Source organism: Chroicocephalus ridibundus, chromosome 21, assembly GCF_963924245.1.
Source record: "Chroicocephalus ridibundus chromosome 21, bChrRid1.1, whole genome shotgun sequence".
In the NCBI taxonomy this organism is placed as follows: Eukaryota; Metazoa; Chordata; class Aves; order Charadriiformes; family Laridae; genus Chroicocephalus; species Chroicocephalus ridibundus.
Window position 1 is genome coordinate 2,925,660 of NC_086304.1, and position 21,014 is coordinate 2,946,673.

Sequence of the window (21,014 nt, forward strand, 5' to 3'; positions counted from 1 at the left end):
GCGCCCCCCCCCCCCCCCGTCGCCATGGCAGCGGCGACCTCCGGGGCGTTGTAGGGTCGCCATGACGGGAGGGGGGGGGGGGGGGTCGTCACTGTTCCTCCTCAGCGTTCCCGTAGGCTCTCCTTGTGCCCCCCCCTCATCTTATTGTACGGTCACTCGGCCCCCCCCATGTGTTATTGGGGGGTCACCCCCATTGGTATTGTAGGGTTGGGCCCCCCATGTTATTGTAGGGTCACTCTGTCCCCCCCCCGCCATGTTACTGTAGGGTCTCCTTGTCCCCCGCCATGTTATTGTAGGGTCACCCCGTGTCCCCCCCCCCTCCATGTTATTGTGGGGTCACCCTGTGTCCCCCCCCCACCTTGTTATTGTAGGGTTGGGGCCCCCCCTGTTATTGTAGGGTCTCTTTATCCCCCCCCCCATGTTATTGTAGGTTCACTCTGTCCCCCCCCCCATGTTATTGTGGGGTTGGGCCCCCCCATGTGTAATTGTGGGGTCACCCTGTGTGTCCCCCCCCATTGTTATTGTAGGATTGGGGCCCCCCCTGTTATTGTAGGGTCTCCTTGTCCCCCCCCCATGTTATTGTCGGGTCACTCCATGTCGTGTCCCCCCCCCCGCAGCGTTCTTTTAGGGTCTCCTTATCCCCCCACCCCCTGTCACTGTAGGGTCTCACGTGCCCCCACCCCGTTACTTGGGTCCCCCCCCCGGTCACCGCAGGGTGTCCCCCCCCCGTGTCCATTCCCCCCCCCCCATCTCACCGGCAGCCACTCCAGTCACCAACACCTTTATTGGGGACACCCCCGCACCCCCATGGCCGGGGGGTCCCGGCCCCCCCCACCGGCTTGTCCCGGCCCCCCCCCTCCTTGGCGCGGGACGGTGCAGCCGCTGCGGCCTCGTCCTCCTCCTCCTCCTCCTCCTCCTCCTCGTGGCAGTGGGGGGCGATGGTGGGGGGGGGGGTTCGTTAGCGGGTAACGAGGGGGGGGCCGCAGGCGCCCCGTCCCGCCGCCGGCGCTACATGAGGCGGCACTGCTCGCCGCCCGCCGCCCCCCCCAGCTCCAGGTTCAGGCCGGGGGGCTGCGGGGAGAGCATGAGCGGGGGCACCCCGGCACCCAGGGGGTGTCCCCAATTGTGTGTGTCCCCCCCCACACCCCCCCCCCGGGGACACTCACCGACTCCCCCGCCAGCTCCTTGGGGGGGTGGCCCAGGTCCTGCAGCTGGGGGGGGAGACAGGGGGGTCAGGGTGGCATTGGGGGACAGTGGGGGGGGTCAGGGTGGGATCGGGGGTCTGGGGGAGTCAGGGTGGTGGCACCGGAGGGGATTGGGGGGGTCAGGGTGGCACCAGGGGTCTGGGGGGGTCAGGGTGGCATTGGGGTATGAAAGGGGGGGGGGTGTCAAGGTGGCACCGGGGAGGGGGGGGGTCAGGGTGGCATGATGGGTCTGGGGGCGTTAGGGTGGCATCAGGGGTCTGGGGGGGGTGGGAGTCAAGGTGGCACTGGGTGGCCCTGGGGGGTGTAGGTGGCACCCAGCATGTCAGGGTGGCCTTGGGGGGGTCAGGGTGGCATGGGGGTCTGGGGGGGGTCAAGGTGGCACCGGTGGGGTCAGGGTGGCACCGGGGGTCTGAGGGGGGGTCAAGGTGGCACTGGGGGGCCCTGGGGGGTGTGGGTGGCACCCAGCATGTCAGGGTGGCACTGGGGGGGTCAGGGTGGCACTGGGGATCTGGGGGGGTCAAGGTGGCGCTCGGGGTTCAGGGTGGCACCTGCTGCGTCAGGGTGGCACTGGGGGTCTGGGGGGGTCAAGGTGGCCCTGGGGGGGTCTGAGGGGGTCAAATGGCATTGAGGGTGGGGGGGGGGGGGTCAAGGTGGCTCCAGTGGGCTCAGGGTGGCACCGAGGGTCTGAGGGGGGGTCAAGGTGGCACTGGTGGGCCCTGGGGGGTGTGGGTGGCACCCAGCATGTCAGGGTGGCCTTGGGGGGGTCAGGGTGGCATGGGGGTCTGGGGGGGGGTCAAGGTGGCTCCAATGGGCTCAGGGTGGCACTGGGGGTCTGGGGGGGTCAAGGTGGCACTGGAGGGGTCTGAGGGGGTCAAGATGGCATTGGGGATCTGGGGGGGGTGGTCAAGGTGGCACCGGGGAGCTCAGGGTGGCACTGAGGCCTGGGGGGGATCAAGGTGGCACCGGTGCGTCAGGCTGGCACTGGGGGTCTGAGGGGGGGGTCAAGGTGGCACTCGGGGGGTCAGGGTGGCGCCAGGGGGGTCAGGGTAGCACAGGGGGTCTGGGGGGGTCTCAAGGTGGCTCCAGTGGGCTCAGGGTGGCACCGGGGGTCTGAGGGGGGGTCAGGGTGGGTCTGGGGGTCTGGGGGGGTCAAGGTGGCTCCAATGGGCTCAGGGTGGCACTGGGGATCTGGGGGGGTCAAGGTGGCACTCGGGGGGTCAGGGTGGCACCTGGTGTGTCAGGGTAGCACTTGGCAGCCTTGGGGGTCAGGGTGGCACTGGGGGTCTGGGGGGGTCAAGATGGCATTGGGGATCTGGGGGGGGGGTCAAGGTGGCACCAGGGAGGTCAGGGTGGCACTGAGGCCTGGGCGGGGGGGGGGGATCAAGGTGGCACCGGTGCGTCAGGGTGGCACTAGGGATCTGGGGGGGGTCACTGTGGTACCAGGGTGGGTCAGGGTGGTACCAGGGGGTGTCAGGGTGACACTGCGGGGCTCCCTGTCCCGTGTGTCCCGTCCCGTGTCGTGTGTCCCCCCCCCCCCCCCCGCCGTACCTGCTGCATGAGGTCGAGGAGGGTCTCGAAGCGCGCCCGCCGCTCCTCCTCGCCCTCGCCCGGCCTCTCGCCCTCCAGCTGCCGGCAGATGCGGCCCATGACGCCGTGCTGCGCCCGGTACCGCTCGTACTGCTCCGCCGGCAGCGCCTGCCCGTGCCGCCGCAGCCACTCCGGGTACTGCCGGGGAAGCCGAAACGGGGAGGGGGGAAACGGGGACAACACGCACGGGGGGGGTCACACCAGCACCACCACCCCCTCAAACTCCGTGCTGGCCCCCAACCCCGCTCCAAACCTTCTCGGTGATCTCCTTGAGCGAGGGGTAGAGCACGTCCTTGGAGAGCAGGCTCTGCATGATGCTGCGCATGACGGGCAGGACGCCGCCGTCGTCGCCCTCCTCCAGCCCCAGCCCCTCCAGCGCCTTCGCCAGCTCCTCTTCCGAGGCCGAAGAGCTCTGCAAGGACGAGGACGCCGTCAGGGGCAGGGGGACACCTCACCCCACCCCCAAACGCCGGGGCTGACGGCGGGGAGGGGGGGGGACACGGCCGTACCTGCAGGTCGGTGGCGTTCTTGGCCAAGCCGCTCAGCGTCTCCTTCAGGCAGGAGGTGAATTCCTGCTGCGACGCCGCGTCGCCGCCTGCGGGGAGATCGCGGGTGGGTGGGTGGGGGGGACGCGGGGAGACGCCGGGCACCCCGGGGACACCCTGCGGGGCAAAGGTCGGGGTCACGTCTCGGGGACCCCGCTCCTAAACTGGGGTGGCCGGGGACCCGCGGGAGCTGGGTGTCCCCCAAATCTTCCCAGCCCCTCTCCACCGCGGTGCCGGACGGGGGCACGCGGGGAGCCCCCGGGGCCGAACCGAGAGCACCCGGTGCCCCCAAGCCCCCGGCCACCCCAATGAGCCCCCCCAGCCCCACTGCACCCCATAAGCCCCAGCCCCACTGCACCCCCTGACCCCTGGGCCCCCTGCACCCCCAATGACCCCCCAGCCCCACTGCACCCCAATAAGTCCCAGCCCCGCTGCACCCCAATGACCCCCAGCCCCACTGCACCCCAATAAGTCCCAGCCCCACCGCACCCCAATGACCCCCTGACCCCACTGCATCCCAATGACCCCCAGCCCCCCTGCACCCCCAAATAACTGCACCCCAATGACCCCCAGCCCCACTGCACCCCCAAATAACTGCACCCCAATGACCCCCAGCCCCACTGCACCCCAATGACCCCCCAACCCCACTGCACCCCAATGACCCCCAGCGCCACTGCACCCCCAAATAACTGCACCCCAATGACCCCCAGCCCCACTGCACCCCAATGACCCCCCAACCCCACTGCACCCCAATGACCCCCAGCCCCACTGCACCCCCAAATAACTGCACCCCAATGACCCCCCGACCCCACTGCACCCCAATAAGTCCCAGCCCCACTGCATCCCAATGACCCCCAGCCCCACTGCACCCCCAAATAACTGCACCCCAATGACCCCCAGCCCCACTGCACCCCAATAAGTCCCAGCCCCACTGCATCCCAATGACCCCCAGCCCCACTGCACCCCCAAATAACTGCACCCCAATGACCCCCAGCCCCACTGCACCCCAATAAGTCCCAGCCCCGCTGCACCCCAATGACCCCCCGACCCCACTGCACCCCAATGACGCCCCCCCAGCCCCACCGCGCTCCAATGACCCCCAGCCCCACCACACTCCAATGACCCCCAACCCCACCACACCCCAAATAATTGCACCCCAGTGACCCCCAGGCCCCCCCTCCCACCCCTTGCTCTCCCACAACCTCCGTGTCCCGGCTGCCGGCACCAATCCGGGCTCCGGCACCCTCCCGGCACGGCAACGTCTCACCGGGCCGCGACACCCCGGTATCGGCGAGGGAGGTGGGGGGGGCGGGGGGATGGCGGCCACCTTTCGCCGCCTTCCTTCACACCCCATGGCGGTGCTGAGGGGGGGGGGGAGAAAAGGGGAGCGTGGGGGGGGGGGGGTGCTGCCGGCCCCCCCACTCACCCACTCTGCCGGCTGCTTCCGAGAGCTTCTGGAACTGCTCCACCAAGTGGGGCTCCTCCCGCGCCAGCTCCTGCATGGCCTGCTCGAACTCGGCCGCCGCCTGCGCCGCCAGCTCCCCCTCGAAGAGCTCCTGGAAGAACTTCTCCTGCGAGGCGAAGAGGGAGGCCTGGGGAGAGGGGGACGGTCACCCCCGCACCCCAGGGGCCGGCCACTCCAAGATCCGGGATCCCCAAAACCTGGCACCCCCAAGCGGTTGGGAGACCCAAGGTCCAGGACGCCAAGATCTGAGACCCTCAGGGCTGGGACCCCCAAGATCTGGGACCCCAAGGGCCCAGGACCCCAAAACCTGGGACCCCCATGGGGCTGGGACCCCCCAAGATCTGGGACCCCAAGGGCCCGGGACCCCAAAACCTGGGACCCCCATGGGGCTGGGACCCCCCAAGATCTGGGACCCCAAGGGCCCGGGACCCCAAAACCTGGGACCCCCATGGGGCTGGGACCCCCCAAGATCTGGGACCCCAAGGGCCCAGGACCCCAAAACCTGGGACCCCCATGGGGCTGGGACCCCGAGACCTGGGACCCCCCCCAAGATCTGAGACCCCAAGGGCCCAGGACCCCAAAACCTGGGACCCCCATGGGGCTGGGACCCTTAAAGCTGGGACCCCCTAAGAGGCTGGAACCCCAGGGACTGTGACCCTGAGATCTGGGACCCCGAGGGGCCGGGACCCCCAAAACCCGCGACCCTCAAGGGGCTGAGATCCCAGGAACTGTGACCCCCCCCCAAGATCTGGGATCCTGAGATTTGGGCCCCCCCAAGGGACTGGGACCCCGAGATCTGGGACCCCCTGGGATGGGACCCCAAGAGCTTGGACCCCAAGGGTCCAAGACCCCAAAACCTGGGACCCCCCCCCGGGCTGGGGAGGGTGAGGGGGGGTGGGCACAGTCCGGCATCGTCCCACCTTGGCGGCGGCGCTGGGCGAGGGCTGGGCCCCCGAGGGGGGTGCTGGCGGCTGGGGGGGGGCGGCGGGTCTGGCCTTCTCGAAGTCATCCAGGGCACCTGGGGAAGGGACGGGGGGAGGGACACGGGCCGGGGGGACACCCCCGGGCACCCCCGTACCAGGGACACCCCCTCCTTGTTCCCCCCCAAAGTAACTCCCTGCGCTCCAGAGACCCTCCCTCTCGCTGCCCCCCCCCACCCCCCCCGAACCCTGACGCTTACCCAGCCCTGGGGACCCTGTCCTGACACCCCCCGCCCCAATAACCGCACCCCATAACCCCCAGCCCCACTGCACCCCAATGACCCCCCCCCAGCCCCACTGCACCCCATAACCCCCCCAGACCCCGCATCTCTAATGACCCCCCGACCCCATTGCACCCCTATGGCCCCCCAGCCCCACTGCACCCCATAACAGCCCCCAGCCCCACTGCACCCCAATGACCCCCCCAGCCCCACTGCACCCCATAACCCCCCCAGCACCACTGCACCCCAACGACCCCCCCCAGCCCCCCACATCTCCAATGACCCCCCGACCCCATTGCACGCCTATGGCTCCCCAGCCCCACTGCACCCCATAACCCCCAGCCCCACCGCGCCCCAATGACACCCCCAGCCCCACTGCACCCCAACAACCCCCCCCAGACCCCGCATCTCTAATGACCCCCCGACCCCATTGCACCCCTATGGCCCCCCAGCCCCACTGCACCCCAATGACACGCCCAGCCCCACTGCACCCCATAACCCCCCCAGCACCACTGCACCCCAATGACACCCCCAGCCCCACTGCACCCCATAACCTCCCCAATGACCCCCCCCAGCCCCCCGCATCTCCAATGACCCCCCGACCCCATTGCACCCCTGTGGCCCCCCAGCCCCACTGCACCCCAATGACCCCCCCCAGCCCCACTGCACCCCAATGACACCCCCAGCCCCGCTGCACCCCATAACTCCCCCAGCCCCACTGCACCCCAATGACACTCCCAGCCCCACTGCACCCCATAACCTCCCCAATGACCCGCCCCAGCCCCCCGCATCTCCAATGACCCCCCGACCCCATTGCACCCCTATGGCCCCCCAGCCCCACTGCACCCCAATGACCCCCCCAGCCCCACTGCACCCCATAACCTCCCCAATGACCCGCCCCAGCCCCCCGCATCTCCAATGACCCCCCGACCCCATTGCACCCCTATGGCCCCCCAGTCCCACTGCACCCCAACGACCCCCCCCAGCCCCCCGCATCTCCAGTGACCCCCCGACCCCATTGCACCCCTATGGCCCCCCAGCCCCACTGCACCCCATAACCCCCCCAGCCCCACTGCACCCCAACGACCCCCCCCAGCCCCCCGCATCTCCAATGACCCCCCGACCCCATTGCACCCCTATGGCCCCCCAGCCCCACTGCACCCCAATGACCCCCCCCAGCCCCACCGCGCCCCAATGACCCCCAGCCCCACTGCACCCCCACTGACTGCACCCCAATAACCCCTCGATCCCATTACACCCCCCATAACCCCCAGCCCCCACAGCACCCCAATGACCCCCCCAGCCCCACTGCACCACCGGCCCCCCCAATGACCCCCCAGCCCCACTGCACACCCCCCCCCAGCCCTATTGCACCCCCACTAACTGCACCCCAATAACCCCCCGACCCCATTCCAGCCCCATAACCCCCAGCCCCCCCGCACCCAAAGACCCCCCGACCCCATTCCCCCTCTATGGCCCCCCCGGCCCCGCTCACTGTCGAGCAGCTCCTCCAGCTCCGGGTCGGGGCCCGGGCCCGGCTCCGCCGCCATCTTGGCGCCGGGGGCGGGAGGGGGGGGGCGGGACCGCCGAGACCCCGCCCCGGACGAGGCCACGCCTCCTATTGGACCTCGCCTCCTATTAGGCCACGCCCCTATCGATGCCGTGCCCCCGCCTAGGCCACGCCCCCACCTAGACCACGCCCCCGCCGAGGCCACGCCTCGTTGAGCTCGCCCAGCCGAGGCCACGCCCCCGTCGAGGCCACGCCCCTCCCCGCGGGAGCCCCGCCCCTCGCGGCGCCGTTCCGCCGTGCGTCCGCCAGGGGGCGCTGCAGGGCAGGGGAGGGGGGGCGAGACCGGGAACGGCGGCGGCACCGGGGGTCCCGGAGCCTGGGGGCGGGGGGGGGGGGGGGGGGGCAAGGTTTTGGGGTCCCGGACCCTCGGAGTCCCACATCTCGGGGTCCCATTCCCTGGGGTCCGAGTTCTTTGTGTCTCAGTCCCTTGGGGGGTCCCAGGTTTTGGGGTCCCGGACCCTCGGGGTCCCAGATCTTGGGGTTCTCGGCCCCTGGGGTCCCAGCCCAGGTGGTCCCAGCCCCTGGGGTCCCAGCCCTCTGGGTCCCAATCCCCCAAGGTCTCTGCCCCTCCGTGTCCCAGCCCTCCAGGTCCCAGTTCTTGGGGGACCCAGCCCACGGCAACCCAGTTTATGGGGTCCCAGCCCCTTGGGGAGGGGGTCCCAGATCTTGGGGGTCCCAGCCCTCAGTGTCCCATATCTCGGGGTCACAGCCCCTGGGTTGTTCCCAGCTCAGGTGGTCCCAGACCCTCGGAGTCCCACATCTCAGGGTCACAGTCCCCAGGGTCCCAGCTCTCGGGGTCCCAACTCCTTGGGGGTCCTAGGTTTTGGGGTCCCGGACCCTCGGGGTCCTAGATCTTGGGGTCACGGTCACTGGGGTCCAGCTCTAGGGATCGCAGACCTTGGGGGTCCCAGCTCCTCAGGGCCCCAGATCTTGGGGTGACACTTTCTGGGGGTCCCAGCCCTTGGGGGTCTCAGCCCCTCGGGGTCCCAGCTCTCGGGGTCCCAGCCCCTCAGGGGTGCAGGACACCCGTGGGGCTGCTCATGCCCCATGTCCTTGGAGGGTCCCTGGGGCGTCTCCCCGCCCCAGCCTGCCCCTCCTCAGGACCTGTCCCACCCCTGCCACTGTCCCCCCCCCCAACCCCGGGGCCGGGGCAAAGCCCTGGGGACACGGAAGTCACTTCCTTCCCCTTTCCCCAAATGGCTGCTATGCAAAGGGCAGGTGGCCCCGACAGCACACGACAGAGTCACAGAATGGCCGGGACTACTGCGCTGCTCCTCTGGGGTGAGTGCCCGGCCGCGGGCCACTGGGACGGGCAGGGGACCTGACGCCACGGGGATGGGCGCCCGGACCCCTCTCTGCTTTGGGGTTGCGGCAGAGCCCGGTGGCACCTGCTGGCCCACGGGGAGGGAGGGAGCGGGGGGGTGGCCGCGGGGTCGCCCCGAGGCCCCGAACGCCAACAGAGCCACCCTGGGGGCTTGTAACCCCCGGCTGTGGGCTGGGGTGGCCGTGGGGATGGGGATGTGGGGATGGGGACGTGGGGACGAGGATGGGGTGAGGGGGAGGTCGGAAGGGGATGTGGGGACAAGGGTGTGGGGATGGGGACACGGGGATGAGGATCTGGGGATGGGCATGTGGCAAGGGGATGTGGGGACGAGGACGTGGGGATGGGGATGTGGGGAAGAGCATGTGGGGACGGGGACGTGGGGACAAGGATCTGGGGATGGGGCCGTGCGGACAAAGATCTGGGGATGGGGCCGTGGGGACGAGGACATGGGGATGGGGATGTGGGGAAGAGCATGTGGGGACGGGGACGTGAGGACGGGGACGTGGGGACAAGGATCTGGGGATGGGGCCGTGGGGCCGGGGATGTGGGGTTGGGCACATGGCAACGACGGGGACGTGGGGACGGAGACGTGGGGCTCTGGGGACAGGCACTGCAGGGATGGCCTTGTGGGGACTGACGCCATGGGGCTGGGGCGGCTGCGGGGCCGGGGACATGGGGATGGGGCCAGGGGGCCGGGGCTGTGGGGCCGGGGCCATGGGGCCAAGCACTGCGCAGACGGGGCCATGGGGGCAGGTGCCATGGGGCTGGGACCGTGGGGGGCCAGGGGCGTCGGGGTGTGGGGCTGGTAGCCGTGGGGCCGGCGGAGGCGTCCCTGCGCCACCTGGGGTGGCTGCGGTGTCCCCCGAGCCCTGCGCCACCCGGGGTGGCTGTCACGCGTGCGGGGTGTGGGCGGCCCTGACGCAGCCGTGTCCCCCGGGGACTGTCCCCAACGCCCTTTCCCACGGCGGCGGCGGCGTCCCCGCGGGGGTGGCTTGGGGACAGCCCCTGCAGCCCGTCCCCCGCGTAACGGCGGCCCCGCGGCAGCGGCGGTGGCCCCCACCCGGCCCCTCTCCCTTTCTCCCCCCCCCCCCAGCCCAAGCCTTCGGCCTCGCCGGTGAGTCCTCGCTGCCGCTCCTGGCCCCGCTGGCCCCACGCGCCACCCCCCCCCGGGCCCCGGTGGCCCCAGCAGGCTGGTGGCCACTTGTCACCCTGCAGGAGCCCATCTCAGCCAGCTCACATCGGACCCTCCCTGGACGCCGGTGTTCTCGAATGAGTGGGTGACACTGACCTGCCGGGGCTCCGGAGCGCCCAATGTCACCCGCTGGTACCTCAACGGGCGGCTCTGGGTGACGGGAAGCGACCGCATCCACGTCTCCCGAGACCACCGCGGGACCCACCGGTGCCACGGCCCCGGCGCCGAGCCCAGCCCCCCCGTCACCCTGAGCTTCTCGAATGGTGAGGGGCCGGGGTGGGTGCCCCCACCCATGGGTGCCCCGAGGACACGGGGAGGGGAGGGGGAGGTCTGATCCACAGCCTTGCGCCCCTCCTGGGGTGGGAGCCCAGCCCCGAGCACACCAGTGCATCCCAGTGCGCACCAGTGCATCCCTGTGCCTCACCGGGTGTGTCCCAGTGCATCCCAGTGCACACCAGTGCATCCCTCGTGCATCGCTGGGTGCATCCTAGTACACACGACTGCATCCCCATGCACACCAGTGCATCCCAGTGCATCCCTGTGCATCACCGGGTGCATCCCAGTGCATCCCAGTGCACACCAGTGCATCCCTCGTGCATTGCTGGGTGTGTCCTAGTACACACGGCTGCATCCCCGTGCACACCAGTGCATCCCAGTGCACACCAGTGCATCCCTGTGCATCACTGGGTGCATCCCAGTGCATCCCAGTGCACACCAGTGCATCCCTGTGCATCGCTGGGTGCATCCCAGTGCATCCCTCGTGCATTGCTGGGTGTATCCTAGTACACACGGCTGCATCCCCGTGCACACCAGTGCATCCCAGTGCACACCAGTGCATCCCTGTGCATCACTGGGTGCATCCCAGTGCATTCCAGTGCACATCAGTGCATCCCTGTGCATCGCTGGGTGCATCCCAGTGCATCCCAGTGCACACCAGTGCATCCCTGTGCATCGCTGGGTGCATCCCAGTGCATCCCTCGTGCATTGCTGGGTGTATCCTAGTACACACGGCTGCATCCCCGTGCACACCAGTGCATCCCAGTGCACACCAGTGCATCCCAGTGCATCCCAGTGCACACCAGTGCATCCCTGTGCATCACTGGGTGCATCCCAGTGCATCCCAGTGCACACCAGTGCATCCCTGTGCATCACTGGGTGCATCCCAGTGCATCCCAGTGCACACCAGTGCATCCCTCGTGCATCGCTGGGTGCATCCTAGTACACACGGCTGCATCCCCACGCACACCAGTGCATCCCAGTGCACACCAGTGCATCCCCGTGCACACCAGTGCATCCCCGTGCATCACCGGGTGCATCCCTCATGCACACGGCTGCATCCCCGTGCACACCAGTGCATCCCTGCGCATCCCTGGGTGCATCCCTTGTGCACACCAGTGCATCCCAGTGCACACCAGTGCCTCCTCGCGCCTCACCAGCCCCCCCCCCTCCCCGGCCCCCTCTCGCAGACTGGCTGGTGCTGCAGGCGCCGGTGCGGGCACTGCTGGAAGGGGACGAGCTGCGGCTGCGCTGCCGGGCCTGGGACGACGCCAAGATCCGACGGGTCCAGTTCTTCCGTGAGCAGGAGGCGCTGGGGGGGGGCACCGGGGGGGGCGAACTGCTCCTGTCCCCCCTGCAGCCGCACCACCGCGGGCGCTACCGCTGCCAGGCCGAGGTCCGCTACCACTTGGGGTGGCACAAGGAGAAATCGGCACCGGTGACGGTGGCGGTGCAAGGTGACACCCCCATCCCCCTGCTCCCCGACACCCACCCAGACCCCCACCCCCCCCATCCCGCCCGGAGCTCGGGGTCACCGCGTGTGTCATCATGTCCCCCCCCGCCCCCGTCTCCTTCCCAGAGCTGTTTTCCGTGCCGGAGCTGCGCCTGGAGGGCCCGGCTGAGCTCCCCGAGGGAGACCCCCTGGCCCTGGGGTGTCACAGCACCCCCAACCCCCTGCGGCCCCCCACCCACCTCCAGCACCTCTTCTACCGGGACGGGGTGGTGGTGGGGGGACCCCAGGCCTCCCCCCAACTCCGGCTGCCGGCCGCCGAGCTGGCGCATTCCGGCAGCTACTCCTGCGAGGTGCGGACGGAGAAGGGCGGCGTGTGGAAACGCAGCGCCCCGCTCGCCCTCGTCGTGCGCAGTGAGTCGGCGGGAGGGGACGGGGATGGGACGGGTCCCCGCAGCCCTCCCCAGGTCCCCCCAGCCCTCCCCGCCTCCTCCTGTCCCTTCCTTGGTTCCCTTCACCCCACCCCGGCTCCCTCATCCCACCCCGGCTCCTTCTGTCCCTCCCCGGGCCTCCCCATCCCTTTCCAGATTCCTCTGTCATTCCCCAGGTCTCCCCATCCCTTCCCAGGTCCCTCCATCATTCCCTGGGTCCCTTCATCCCTTCCCAGGTCCCTCCATCCCTTCCCAGGTCCCTCCGTCCTTCCCCAGGTCCCTCCGTCCTTCCCCAGATCCCTCCATCCTTCCCTGGGGTCCCTCCATCCCTTCCCGGGTCCCTCCATCATTCCCCAGGTCCCTCCATCCCTTCCCAGGTCCCTCCATCATTCCCTGGGTCCCTCCATCCCTTCCCAGGTCCCTCCATCATTCCCCAGGTCCCTCCATCCCTTCCCAGGTCCCTCCATCATTCCCCAGGTCCCTCCATCCCTTCCCAGGTCCTTCCATCATTCCCCGGGTCTCCCCATCCCTTCCCAGGTCCCTCCATCCTTCCCTGGGGCCCCTCCATCCCTCCCCAGGTCCCTCTGTCAATCCCCAGGTCCCTCCATCCCTTCCCAGATCCCTCCATCCTTCCCTGGGGTCCCTCCATCCCTTCCCAGGTCCCTCCATCCTTCCCTGGGGTCCCTCCATCCCTTCCCAGGTCCCTCCATCCTTCCCTGGGGTCCCTCCATCCCTTCCCAGGTCCCTCCATCATTCCCTGGGGTCCCTCCATCCCTTCCCAGGTCCCTCCATCCTTCCCTGGGTCCCTCCATCCCTTCCTGGGTCCCTCCATCCCTTCCTGGGTCCCTCCATCCCTTCCCAGGTCCCTCCATCATTCCCCAGGTCCCTCCATCCCTTCCCAGGTCCCTCCATCCTTCCCTGGGGTCCCTCCATCCCTTCCCAGGTCCCTCTGTCAATCCCCAGGTCCCTCCATCCCTTCCCAGGTCCCTCCATCCTTCCCTGGGGTCCCTCCATCCATTCCCAGATCCCTCCATCCTTTACTGGGGTCCCTCCATCCCTTCCCAGGTCCCTCCATCCTTCCCTAGGTCTCCCCATCCCTTCCCAGGTCCTTCCATCATTCCCCGGGGTCCCTCTATCCCTTCCCAGGTCCTCCGTCATTCCCCGGGTCCCTCCATCCCTTCCCAGGTCCCTCCATCATTCCCTGGGTCCCTCCATCCCTTCCCAGGTCCCTCCATCATTCCCCAGGTCCCTTCATCCCTTCCCAGGTCCCTCCATCCTTCCCTGGGGTCCCTCCATCCCTTCCTGGGTCCCTCCATCATTCCCCAGGTCCCTCCATCCCTTCCCAGGTCCCTCCATCATTCCCTGGGTCCCTCCATCCCTTCCCAGGTCCCTCCATCATTCCCCAGGTCCCTTCATCCCTTCCCAGGTCCCTCCATCCTTCCCTGGGTCCCTCCATCCCTTCCCAGGTCCCTCCATCCTTCCCTGGGGTCCCTCCATCCCTTCCCAGGTCCCTCCATCCTTCCCTATGTCTCCCCATCCCTTCCCAGGTCCTTCCATCATTCCCCGGGTCCCTCCATCCCTTCCCAGGTCCCTCCATCATTCCCCAGGTCCCTCCATCATTGCCTGGGTCACTCCATCCCTTCCCAGGTCCCTCCATCCTTCCCTGGGTCCCCTCCATCCTTCCCCAGGTCTCCCCCTCCCTCCCCGGGTCCCCCCATCCCTCCTCGGGTCCCCGCATCCCTCTCTGGGGTCCTTCCATCCTTCCCCAGGTCTCCCCATCCCTCCCCGGGTCCCCCCATCCCTCCCCGGGTCCCCTCCATCCCTCCCTGGGGTCCCCTCATCCCTCCCAGTCCCCGCCTCATCCTTCTCTGGGTCCCCTCATCCCTCCCCACGTCCCTCCATCCCTCCCCAGGTCCCCGCATCCCTTCCTGGCATCCCCTCATCCCTCCCAGTCCCCCCCCATCCTTCTCTGGGTCCCCTCACCTCTCCCTGGGTCCCCTCCATCCCTCCCCGGGTCCCTCCATCCCTCCCCAGGGTCCCCCCGTCCCTCCCTGTCCCCTGTCCCTTCCCGTCTCCTCCCCGCAGGGGTCCCGGTCTCGGGGGTGACCCTGACAGCGCAGCCCCCCACGGGGCAAGTGGCCGAGGGCGACTGGCTGGTGCTGCTCTGCTCGGTGGCCACCGGGACGGGGCCCCTCTCCTTCTCCTGGCACCGGCAGGGCTCGCCCGCGCCGCTGGCCACTGGCCCCCGCTACGAGCTCCGGCCCGCCCAGCAGCGGGACAGTGGCCACTACCACTGCACGGCCACCAACGGCGACTCCGCGGCCAACAGCTCCTCGCTGGGGGTCACCGTCCTGGGTGAGCGGGACCCTCGGGCTTGGGGTGGCTGCCAGCATCCCCCCCACCCCACACCGGGGGATGGCCACCGCACTGACCCCGCCACCGGCCCTCCCCAGTGCCGGTGGCTGGTGTCACCATCACGATGGCGAGGAAGGAGCCCCGGGTGGCGGCGGGCGAGCCCCTCAACCTGAGCTGCTCGGTGCGGGCGGGCACGGAGCCGGTGGCCTTCACCTGGCTGCGGGACGGGCGGGAGCTGGGCTGGGGACCCGTCCTGGCCCTGGGGCCCGTGGGGCCAGCTCACGCCGGGACCTACAAGTGCTTGGCCACCAACCGCCTGGGCTCCCGGCGCGTCTTCCAGGCGCTCAGCCCCGCGCTGGCCCTGGCGGTGACGCAACCCCGCTGGGGACAACGGCAGCAGGGCACAGGTGGGGCTCGCGTTAGCCCTCCCCTCCCACCGTGAAGGGGGGGGTCCCCCCCCCACCTCCAACCCCACCGAGGTCGGGGCTGACCCCAACTTGTCCCCTCTCTGTCCCCCAGCCGTGGCCGCGGGGCTCGGCGCGTCCCTCCTGCTGCTGCTGCTGTTGGGGGCCGCCGTGGGCTGGCAACTCCGGCGCCGCGCAGGTGGGTCACCCACACCGGGGGGGGGGTCAAAGCCCCCCGTGTTGGCTGCGGGGTGGGGGTGGGGGGGCAATGGGGCTGCACCCCACATCTTGGCTGGGGCTGAGGCCCCAGTGCCCTTGGTTTGGGGTCCGGGGGGGGTCCGGGGGTATGTGTGACCCCCCCCCAGGGGTGCAGGGCTGAGCCCTGGGGTCCTTGACTTGGGGTCCTGGGGGTCCCGGGGTGTCCCGTCCCCCCACCGGGAGTGCAGGGCTGAGCCATGGGGTCCACCTTGGGGTCCTGGGGGGTCCCGGGGTATGTGTGTCCCCCCCCCGGGAGTGCAGGGCTGAGCCCTGGGGTCCTTGCCTTGGGGTCCTGGGGTATGTGTGTCCCCCCCGGGAGTGCAGGGCTGAGCCATGGGGTCCTTGATTTGGGGGCCAGGGGGTCCCGGAGTGTCTTGTGTCCCCCCCGGGGGTGCAGGGCTGAGCCCTGGGGTCCTTGCCTTGGGGTCCTGGGGGGTCCCGGGGTATGTGTGTCCCCCCCCCCGGGAGTGCAGGGCTGAGCCATGGGGTCCTTGCCTTGGGGTCCTGGGGGGTCCCAGGGTATGTGTGTCCCCCCCCGGGGGTGCAGGGCTGAGCCATGGGGTCCTTGACTTGGGGTCCAGGGGGTCTGGGAGTGTCTTGTCCCCCCCCCCCAGGGGTGCAGGGCCGAGCCCTGGGGTCCTTGACTTGGGGGCCAGGGGGTCCTGGAGTGTCTCGTCCCCCCCCCGGGGGTGCAGGGCTGAGCCCTGGGGTCCACCTTGGGGTCCTGGGGGGTCCCGGGGTGTCCCATCCCCCCCCGGGGGTGCAGGGCCGAGCCCTGGGGTCCTTGCCTTGGGATCCAGGGGGGTCCGGGTGTACCCTGGGGGGGTCTCCCTGCTTGCAGCCCGTGTCCCCCTGTCTCTGGTGCCACCCGCTTGGGGTCCTGGAGTGCCCCCCCCCCTCCTGGATGCGCAGGGCTGAACCCCAGGTCCTTTGGCTCAGGGTCCCAGGGGGGTCCCGGGGGGGGGGGGGGGGGTTGTGCTTGTCTCAGGGGTCCCAGGTCCTTTGGCTCAGGGTCCCAGGGGGGTCCCGGGGGGGGGGCTTGTCTCAGGGGTCCCAGGTCTTTTGGCTCAGGGTCCCGGGGGGGAGTCACGAAGGTCCCTCGACCTGTCACCCCGGGTGACACCTCGCTTCCCCCCCCGCCCCCCCTTGCCTTGCAGCCGCCAGGAAGAGCCGGGGCAGGTGAGTTGGGGGGGGGGGGGGGCTCCGACCACGAAGCCCCTTTCTCCGTGCGCTGGACAAGCGCCCGCCCCCCCCAGTCTGCCCCCCTTTGTCCCCACAGGGACCCCACGCCCCCCCCCGGAGCCGCAGGGTCGCCCACCGGAGCCCCCCGCCCCCCCCGAGGCCGGGGAGGTGCTGTACGCCCAGGTGGTGGTCACCGGGGGTGAGTACCGGGGGGGGGGGGGGGGGGGGGATGATGACACACGCCACCCCCGCGTGTCACCCTCCCCAGCCCCGGTCCCCAAAGCAGCTTCTCTTCCAGGGCCCCCCCCGGGGTCCCCCCGCCCCGCGCCCCCCCCCGATGTCACCTACGCGGTGCTGCCGGGACCCCACGCGCGGCGGCGGCTCCCGAGCGACACCTACGAGAACGTCCCGTGACACCGGGGGGGGGGGGCACTGGGGACACCCCCTCTGCGCTCATGCGTGTGTCCCCCCCCCCCCCCGCCCCGGGTAACCACCCCCCGACGGCTCCTGCGGGGCCCGATCCGGGCGGGCAGCGCCCAGCGCGGGGGGGGGGGGGGGCGGGGAGGGGGGGGGGTCCCGGCGTTTGGGGGGTCCAGGGCTACACAGGGCGGCCAGTGCCCCCCGTTCCCCCTCCCAGTGCCCCCAGTACTCCGTTTCCTCTCCAGCGCCCCCCATTCCCCTCCCAGTGCTCCCCAGTCCCCCTCCCAGTCTTCCCAGTGCTCCCCTGTTCCTCTCCCAGCACTCCCCAGCCCCCCTCCCAGTGCCCCCAGTGCCCCCCATTCCCCTCCCAGTGCCCCCAGTACTCCCATTCCCCCTCCCAGTGCCCCCCACTTCCCCTTCCACTCTTCCCAGTGCCCCCCATTCCCCCTCCCAGTCTTCCCCGTACTCCCCGTTTCCCACCCCAGTGCCCCCCATTCCCCCTCCCAGTCTTCCCAGTGCTCCCCGTTTCTCCTCCCAGCACTCCCCAGTCCCAGTCCCCTGCCCAGTGGCCCCAGTACCCCCCATTCCCCCTCCCAGTGCCCCCCACTTCCCCTTCCACTCTCCCCAGTGACCCCACTCCCCCTCCCAGTCTTCCCAGTATTCCCTGTTTCCCCTCCCAGTGCCCCCAGTACTCTTGGTTTCCCACCCCAGTGCCCCCCATTCCCCCTCCCAGTCTTCCCAGTGCCCCCGTTTCCTCTCCCAGCACTCCCCAGTGCCAGTCCCCTGCCCAGTGCCCCCAGTGCTCCGTTTCCTCTCCCAGTGCCCCCTCTTCCCCCTCCCAGTCTTCCCCGTGCTCCCCGGTTCCTCTCCCAGCACTCCCCAGTCCCAGTGCCCCCAGTACACCCTGTTTCCCACCCCAGTGCCCCCCCTTCCCCCTCCCAGTCTTCCCAGTGCCCCGTTTCCTCTCCCAGCACTCCCCAGTCCCCCTCCCAGTCTTCCAGTATTCCCTGTTTCCCCTCCCAGTGCCCCCAGTACTCTCGGTTTCCCACTCCAGTGCCCCCCATTCCCCCTCCCAGTCTTCCCAGTGTCCCGGTTCCTCTCCCAGCACTCCCCAGTCCCAGTGCCCCCAGTACACCCTGTTTCCCACCCCAGTGCCCCCCCTTCCCCCTTCCAGTCTTCCCAGTGCCCCGTTTCCTCTCCCAGCACTCCCCAGTCGCCCTCCCAGTGCCCCCAGTGCCCCCCATTCCCCCTCCCAGTGCCCCAGTGCTCCCCGTTTCCCCCCACCAGCACTCCCCCGTCCCCCCCATTTCCCCTCCCAGTGCTCCCACCCAGCTCCCCCCACCCCAGGCCTCTCCCCCCCCGGCCCTGCTGGGCCCCCCCCGAAGGCTCACACCCCCCCACCCCCCAAAAAGGGCTCTGTGGGGCCGGGGGGGGGGGGGGGGGGGGGTTGTGGGGGGGTGACCCAGGAGCCGTTTCCGTGGTATTGGCCCCAAAATGCAGCTTTTTGGTTAAACGTGGAAATGGTGGTTTTCTCTCCTGGGAGCGTCTCCCTCCGCCAAGAGAGAGGTGGCAGCTGCCACCGGGAGCTGGGGCCACTGTCCCCCTGTCGTGTCCCCATCCCCAACAGATGGTGCCACCGTCCCTGGGCGGGGGGGGGGGTGTCCCCCCCGACAGCCGGTGCCACCGTCCCCAGCCCCAGGGGTGTCCCCCGTTCCCAGGGGTGTCCCTGGCCCCAAGGGCTCCATCCCCATCAGCTGGTACCACTGTCCCCCGGGGGAGTCCCTGTGACAGCCGGTGCCACCGTTCCCCATCAGATGGTGCCACCATCCCCGGGGGGGGGGGGGGGGGCCCTGTGACAGCTGGTGCCACCGTCCCCCGGTCCCCGGGGTGTCCCTGTCCCCAGGGGTGTCCCCAGTCCCAGGGGCTCCGTCCCCATCAGATGGTGCCACCATCCCTGGGGGTGGGGGGGGTGAGGGAGGTCCCTGTGACGGTGCCACTGTCCCTGGGGGGGGGGGGGGTTTGGCCCTGTGACGGTGCCACCATCCCCGGGGAGTGGGGGGGGGGGGGATGGCCCTGTGACGGTGCCACCGTCCCCGTCTCTCACCCCACGGTCACAGAAACCCTCCCCGCCCCATTTGCAGATGGTGCTGCTTTACTGGGGGGGGGCAGCACCATACACCCCAGGCAGCTTCAGCCCCCCCCCCCCCCCCCCCCCAGGCTCAGGGGGTCCCGGCCGAAGGCGGTTTGGGGCCAAAACCAACCATTTCCAGGGAAAAAAAAGCTCCAGTTCTTCACCACAGCCCCAGTAAGGGGGGTTGGGGGGGGGGGGCGCCATGGGTGGGGGGGTTCCCAGCTGCTGGGGAGGGAGGGGGGGGAGGAGGAGGGGGGGGCTGCGGCGCAAGAGGGGGTCAGGAGCTTTTCATCTGGAGGGTCTCGTACGTCTCCTGGCCCTCGCTGCTGAGCCCCTGCGCGGGAAAGGGGGTTACGGGGTGGGGGGGGTGGGGGGGCTATGTCCCTGTCCCCCCCCCACCCCCACTGCCACCCCCCTCCAGACTGTCACCCCCCCGGCAGGGACTTCCCCATGGGGTGGGGGACGGGGACCCCACCAGGGACAACAGCGGTAGGTAGAGCGTGTCCCCCCCCCCCCCCCAAGCCCTAGGACAGGTGTGTGTCCCCCCCCCCGGGATGTGTCACCCCCCCCAGCTGACTTACGGTGTAAATGGCTTCTTCCTTCTGCTGTGGGGAAAGAGAAAGAGAAAGAAAAAGAGCTGGGGGGGGGGGCAGAACGGAGCCGGGGGAGGGCGGGTGGGGGGGGGCACAGGCACACCCACACCCCACACACCCCCCCCCCCCCGGGGAAGCGGGAGGAAGCCGTGAGGTTTCCTGGATTTCGCCATCCCCAAAATCAGGACCACCAGCGTGTCCCCCCCGGCCCCCAGTTCCCCTTCCAGGGCTGCGGCACCCTCTGGGATGGGGGGGGGGGGGGGTACCCCAGTCCCGGCCCCCCCTTTCCCCCCCCACCCCCCGTTACCTCCTTGCCGGCTCCTTGCTGCGACTCTCGGGGCGTCAGGAACTGCGAAGGGGGGGGGGGGGGGGCAAAAGCCAAAAAACAAGACAAAAAAAAAAAAAATTAAGAAATAAGAAGAGGAAACAGCCCCAGAGCGGGTGGGGGAAGCACTGGGGCACCCGCTGTGGCCTCCACGGGGGTGGGGGGGTGTCCCCCCCCCCAAAAAAAGTGGGGCGTAAGAGGGGTTTTAGCTGGGGACAGGTGGGATCCCGGCGCTCACCTTGAGGCGGCAATAGAGGATGGTGATGATGAGGCCGTAGAGGAAGAGGATGGCGTCCAGGACGTAGCAGAGCTCCGGCTCCATCAGGGCCTCTGGGGAGGATGGAGGTGGGGGGGGGGCCGGGGGGGGGAAGCACGAAGGGGTCCCGGGGTCAGCATCACCCCCGGGACGGATCCTGCGCCCGCCCTGGCCGCCGAGAGCTCGGCTCCGCCACCGAGCGTTGTCCGAGGCGGCGGCGGAGGGGCCGGGGGCTACGGGGGGCAGGTGGCACAGACACCCCCCCCGGGACAGCATGGGAGAGACCCAGAGCCCACCGGGACCCACCCCTGGGGTGCCCCCTCCTCCGTGCCACCAGCCTCCCCCCCACGGCGGGGTTCGACGCATCCCGGCTTGTCCCGAAGGATGCCCTCAAAGGAGCCAGCCCAACGGCCACGCGCCCACCCAGCCGCCCCCCCCCGGCCCCAGGGACACCCCCCCCCCGCTGTCCCCCGTCCCCACCTGCCGCCGGGGTCCGCAGCAGCAGCAGGGTGGTGACGAGCAGCAGGCGGGTGGCCATGCCTCGGCCCGGCCCCGGGGGGGTCCGGCTGGTTGGGGCGATGGTGCCGGAGTCAGTGACCGCAGAGCCAGCGCCTTCTTCCCCCCCAACCCGGGCTTGCGCCGCCCTCACCCCCGCTTCCCCCCCCACACACACCCCCCCCGCCCCGCCGTCTCCGGCCAGCGCAGGCGTCCCCTCTTCCCGCTGGGGACGTGGCTCAAGGGCCAGGCGAGCTGCCCCCAAGTGTCACTCGTCCTCCCCCCGCCCAGCCCTGCTGCCATCAGCTTGGGGGGGGTGGGGGGGGAACTGCAGGAGCACCCCCCCACC

At 70.2% G+C, this 21,014-nt stretch overlaps 3 protein-coding genes across 5 annotated transcripts; 1 reads left to right on the forward strand and 2 right to left on the reverse strand.

Moving 5' to 3' along the window:
- Positions 1-864: 864 nt before the first annotated feature.
- Positions 865-7,600, reverse strand: PEX19 (peroxisomal biogenesis factor 19). Of its 2 annotated transcripts, none has more exons than XM_063357557.1 (8): positions 7,499-7,559; positions 5,723-5,820; positions 4,764-4,908; positions 3,302-3,387; positions 3,046-3,204; positions 2,754-2,930; positions 1,167-1,211; positions 865-1,071 (listed from the first exon to the last, which is right to left on the reverse strand). In XM_063357557.1, exons 1-8 carry the CDS (start codon positions 7,551-7,553, stop codon positions 1,009-1,011), a joined length of 828 nt encoding a protein of 275 aa, XP_063213627.1. In that variant the 5' UTR covers positions 7,554-7,559; the 3' UTR covers positions 865-1,008. The 2 variants fall into 2 exon arrangements, with proteins under 2 accessions (XP_063213627.1, XP_063213626.1); XM_063357556.1 differs by having other exon boundaries at positions 866-1,071; positions 4,764-4,929; positions 7,499-7,600.
- A 1,177-nt stretch (positions 7,601-8,777) lies between these two features.
- Positions 8,778-17,496, forward strand: FCGR2A (Fc gamma receptor IIa). Its single transcript, XM_063357615.1, has 12 exons — positions 8,778-8,854; positions 9,991-10,011; positions 10,113-10,352; positions 11,556-11,822; positions 11,945-12,229; positions 14,332-14,601; positions 14,700-15,008; positions 15,121-15,204; positions 16,421-16,442; positions 16,543-16,644; positions 16,744-16,931; positions 17,351-17,496. Exons 1-12 carry the CDS (start codon positions 8,779-8,781, stop codon positions 17,494-17,496), a joined length of 2,010 nt encoding a protein of 669 aa, XP_063213685.1. The 5' UTR covers position 8,778.
- A 1,645-nt stretch (positions 17,497-19,141) lies between these two features.
- Positions 19,142-20,857, reverse strand: FCER1G (Fc epsilon receptor Ig). 2 transcript variants are annotated; one of them, XM_063357265.1, is made up of 5 exons: positions 20,651-20,857; positions 20,153-20,244; positions 19,897-19,938; positions 19,578-19,598; positions 19,142-19,330 (listed from the first exon to the last, which is right to left on the reverse strand). In XM_063357265.1, exons 1-5 carry the CDS (start codon positions 20,706-20,708, stop codon positions 19,274-19,276), a joined length of 270 nt encoding a protein of 89 aa, XP_063213335.1. In that variant the 5' UTR covers positions 20,709-20,857; the 3' UTR covers positions 19,142-19,273. The 2 variants fall into 2 exon arrangements, with proteins under 2 accessions (XP_063213335.1, XP_063213334.1); XM_063357264.1 differs by having other exon boundaries at positions 19,144-19,330; positions 19,578-19,601; positions 20,651-20,853.
- Positions 20,858-21,014: the final 157 nt, after the last annotated feature.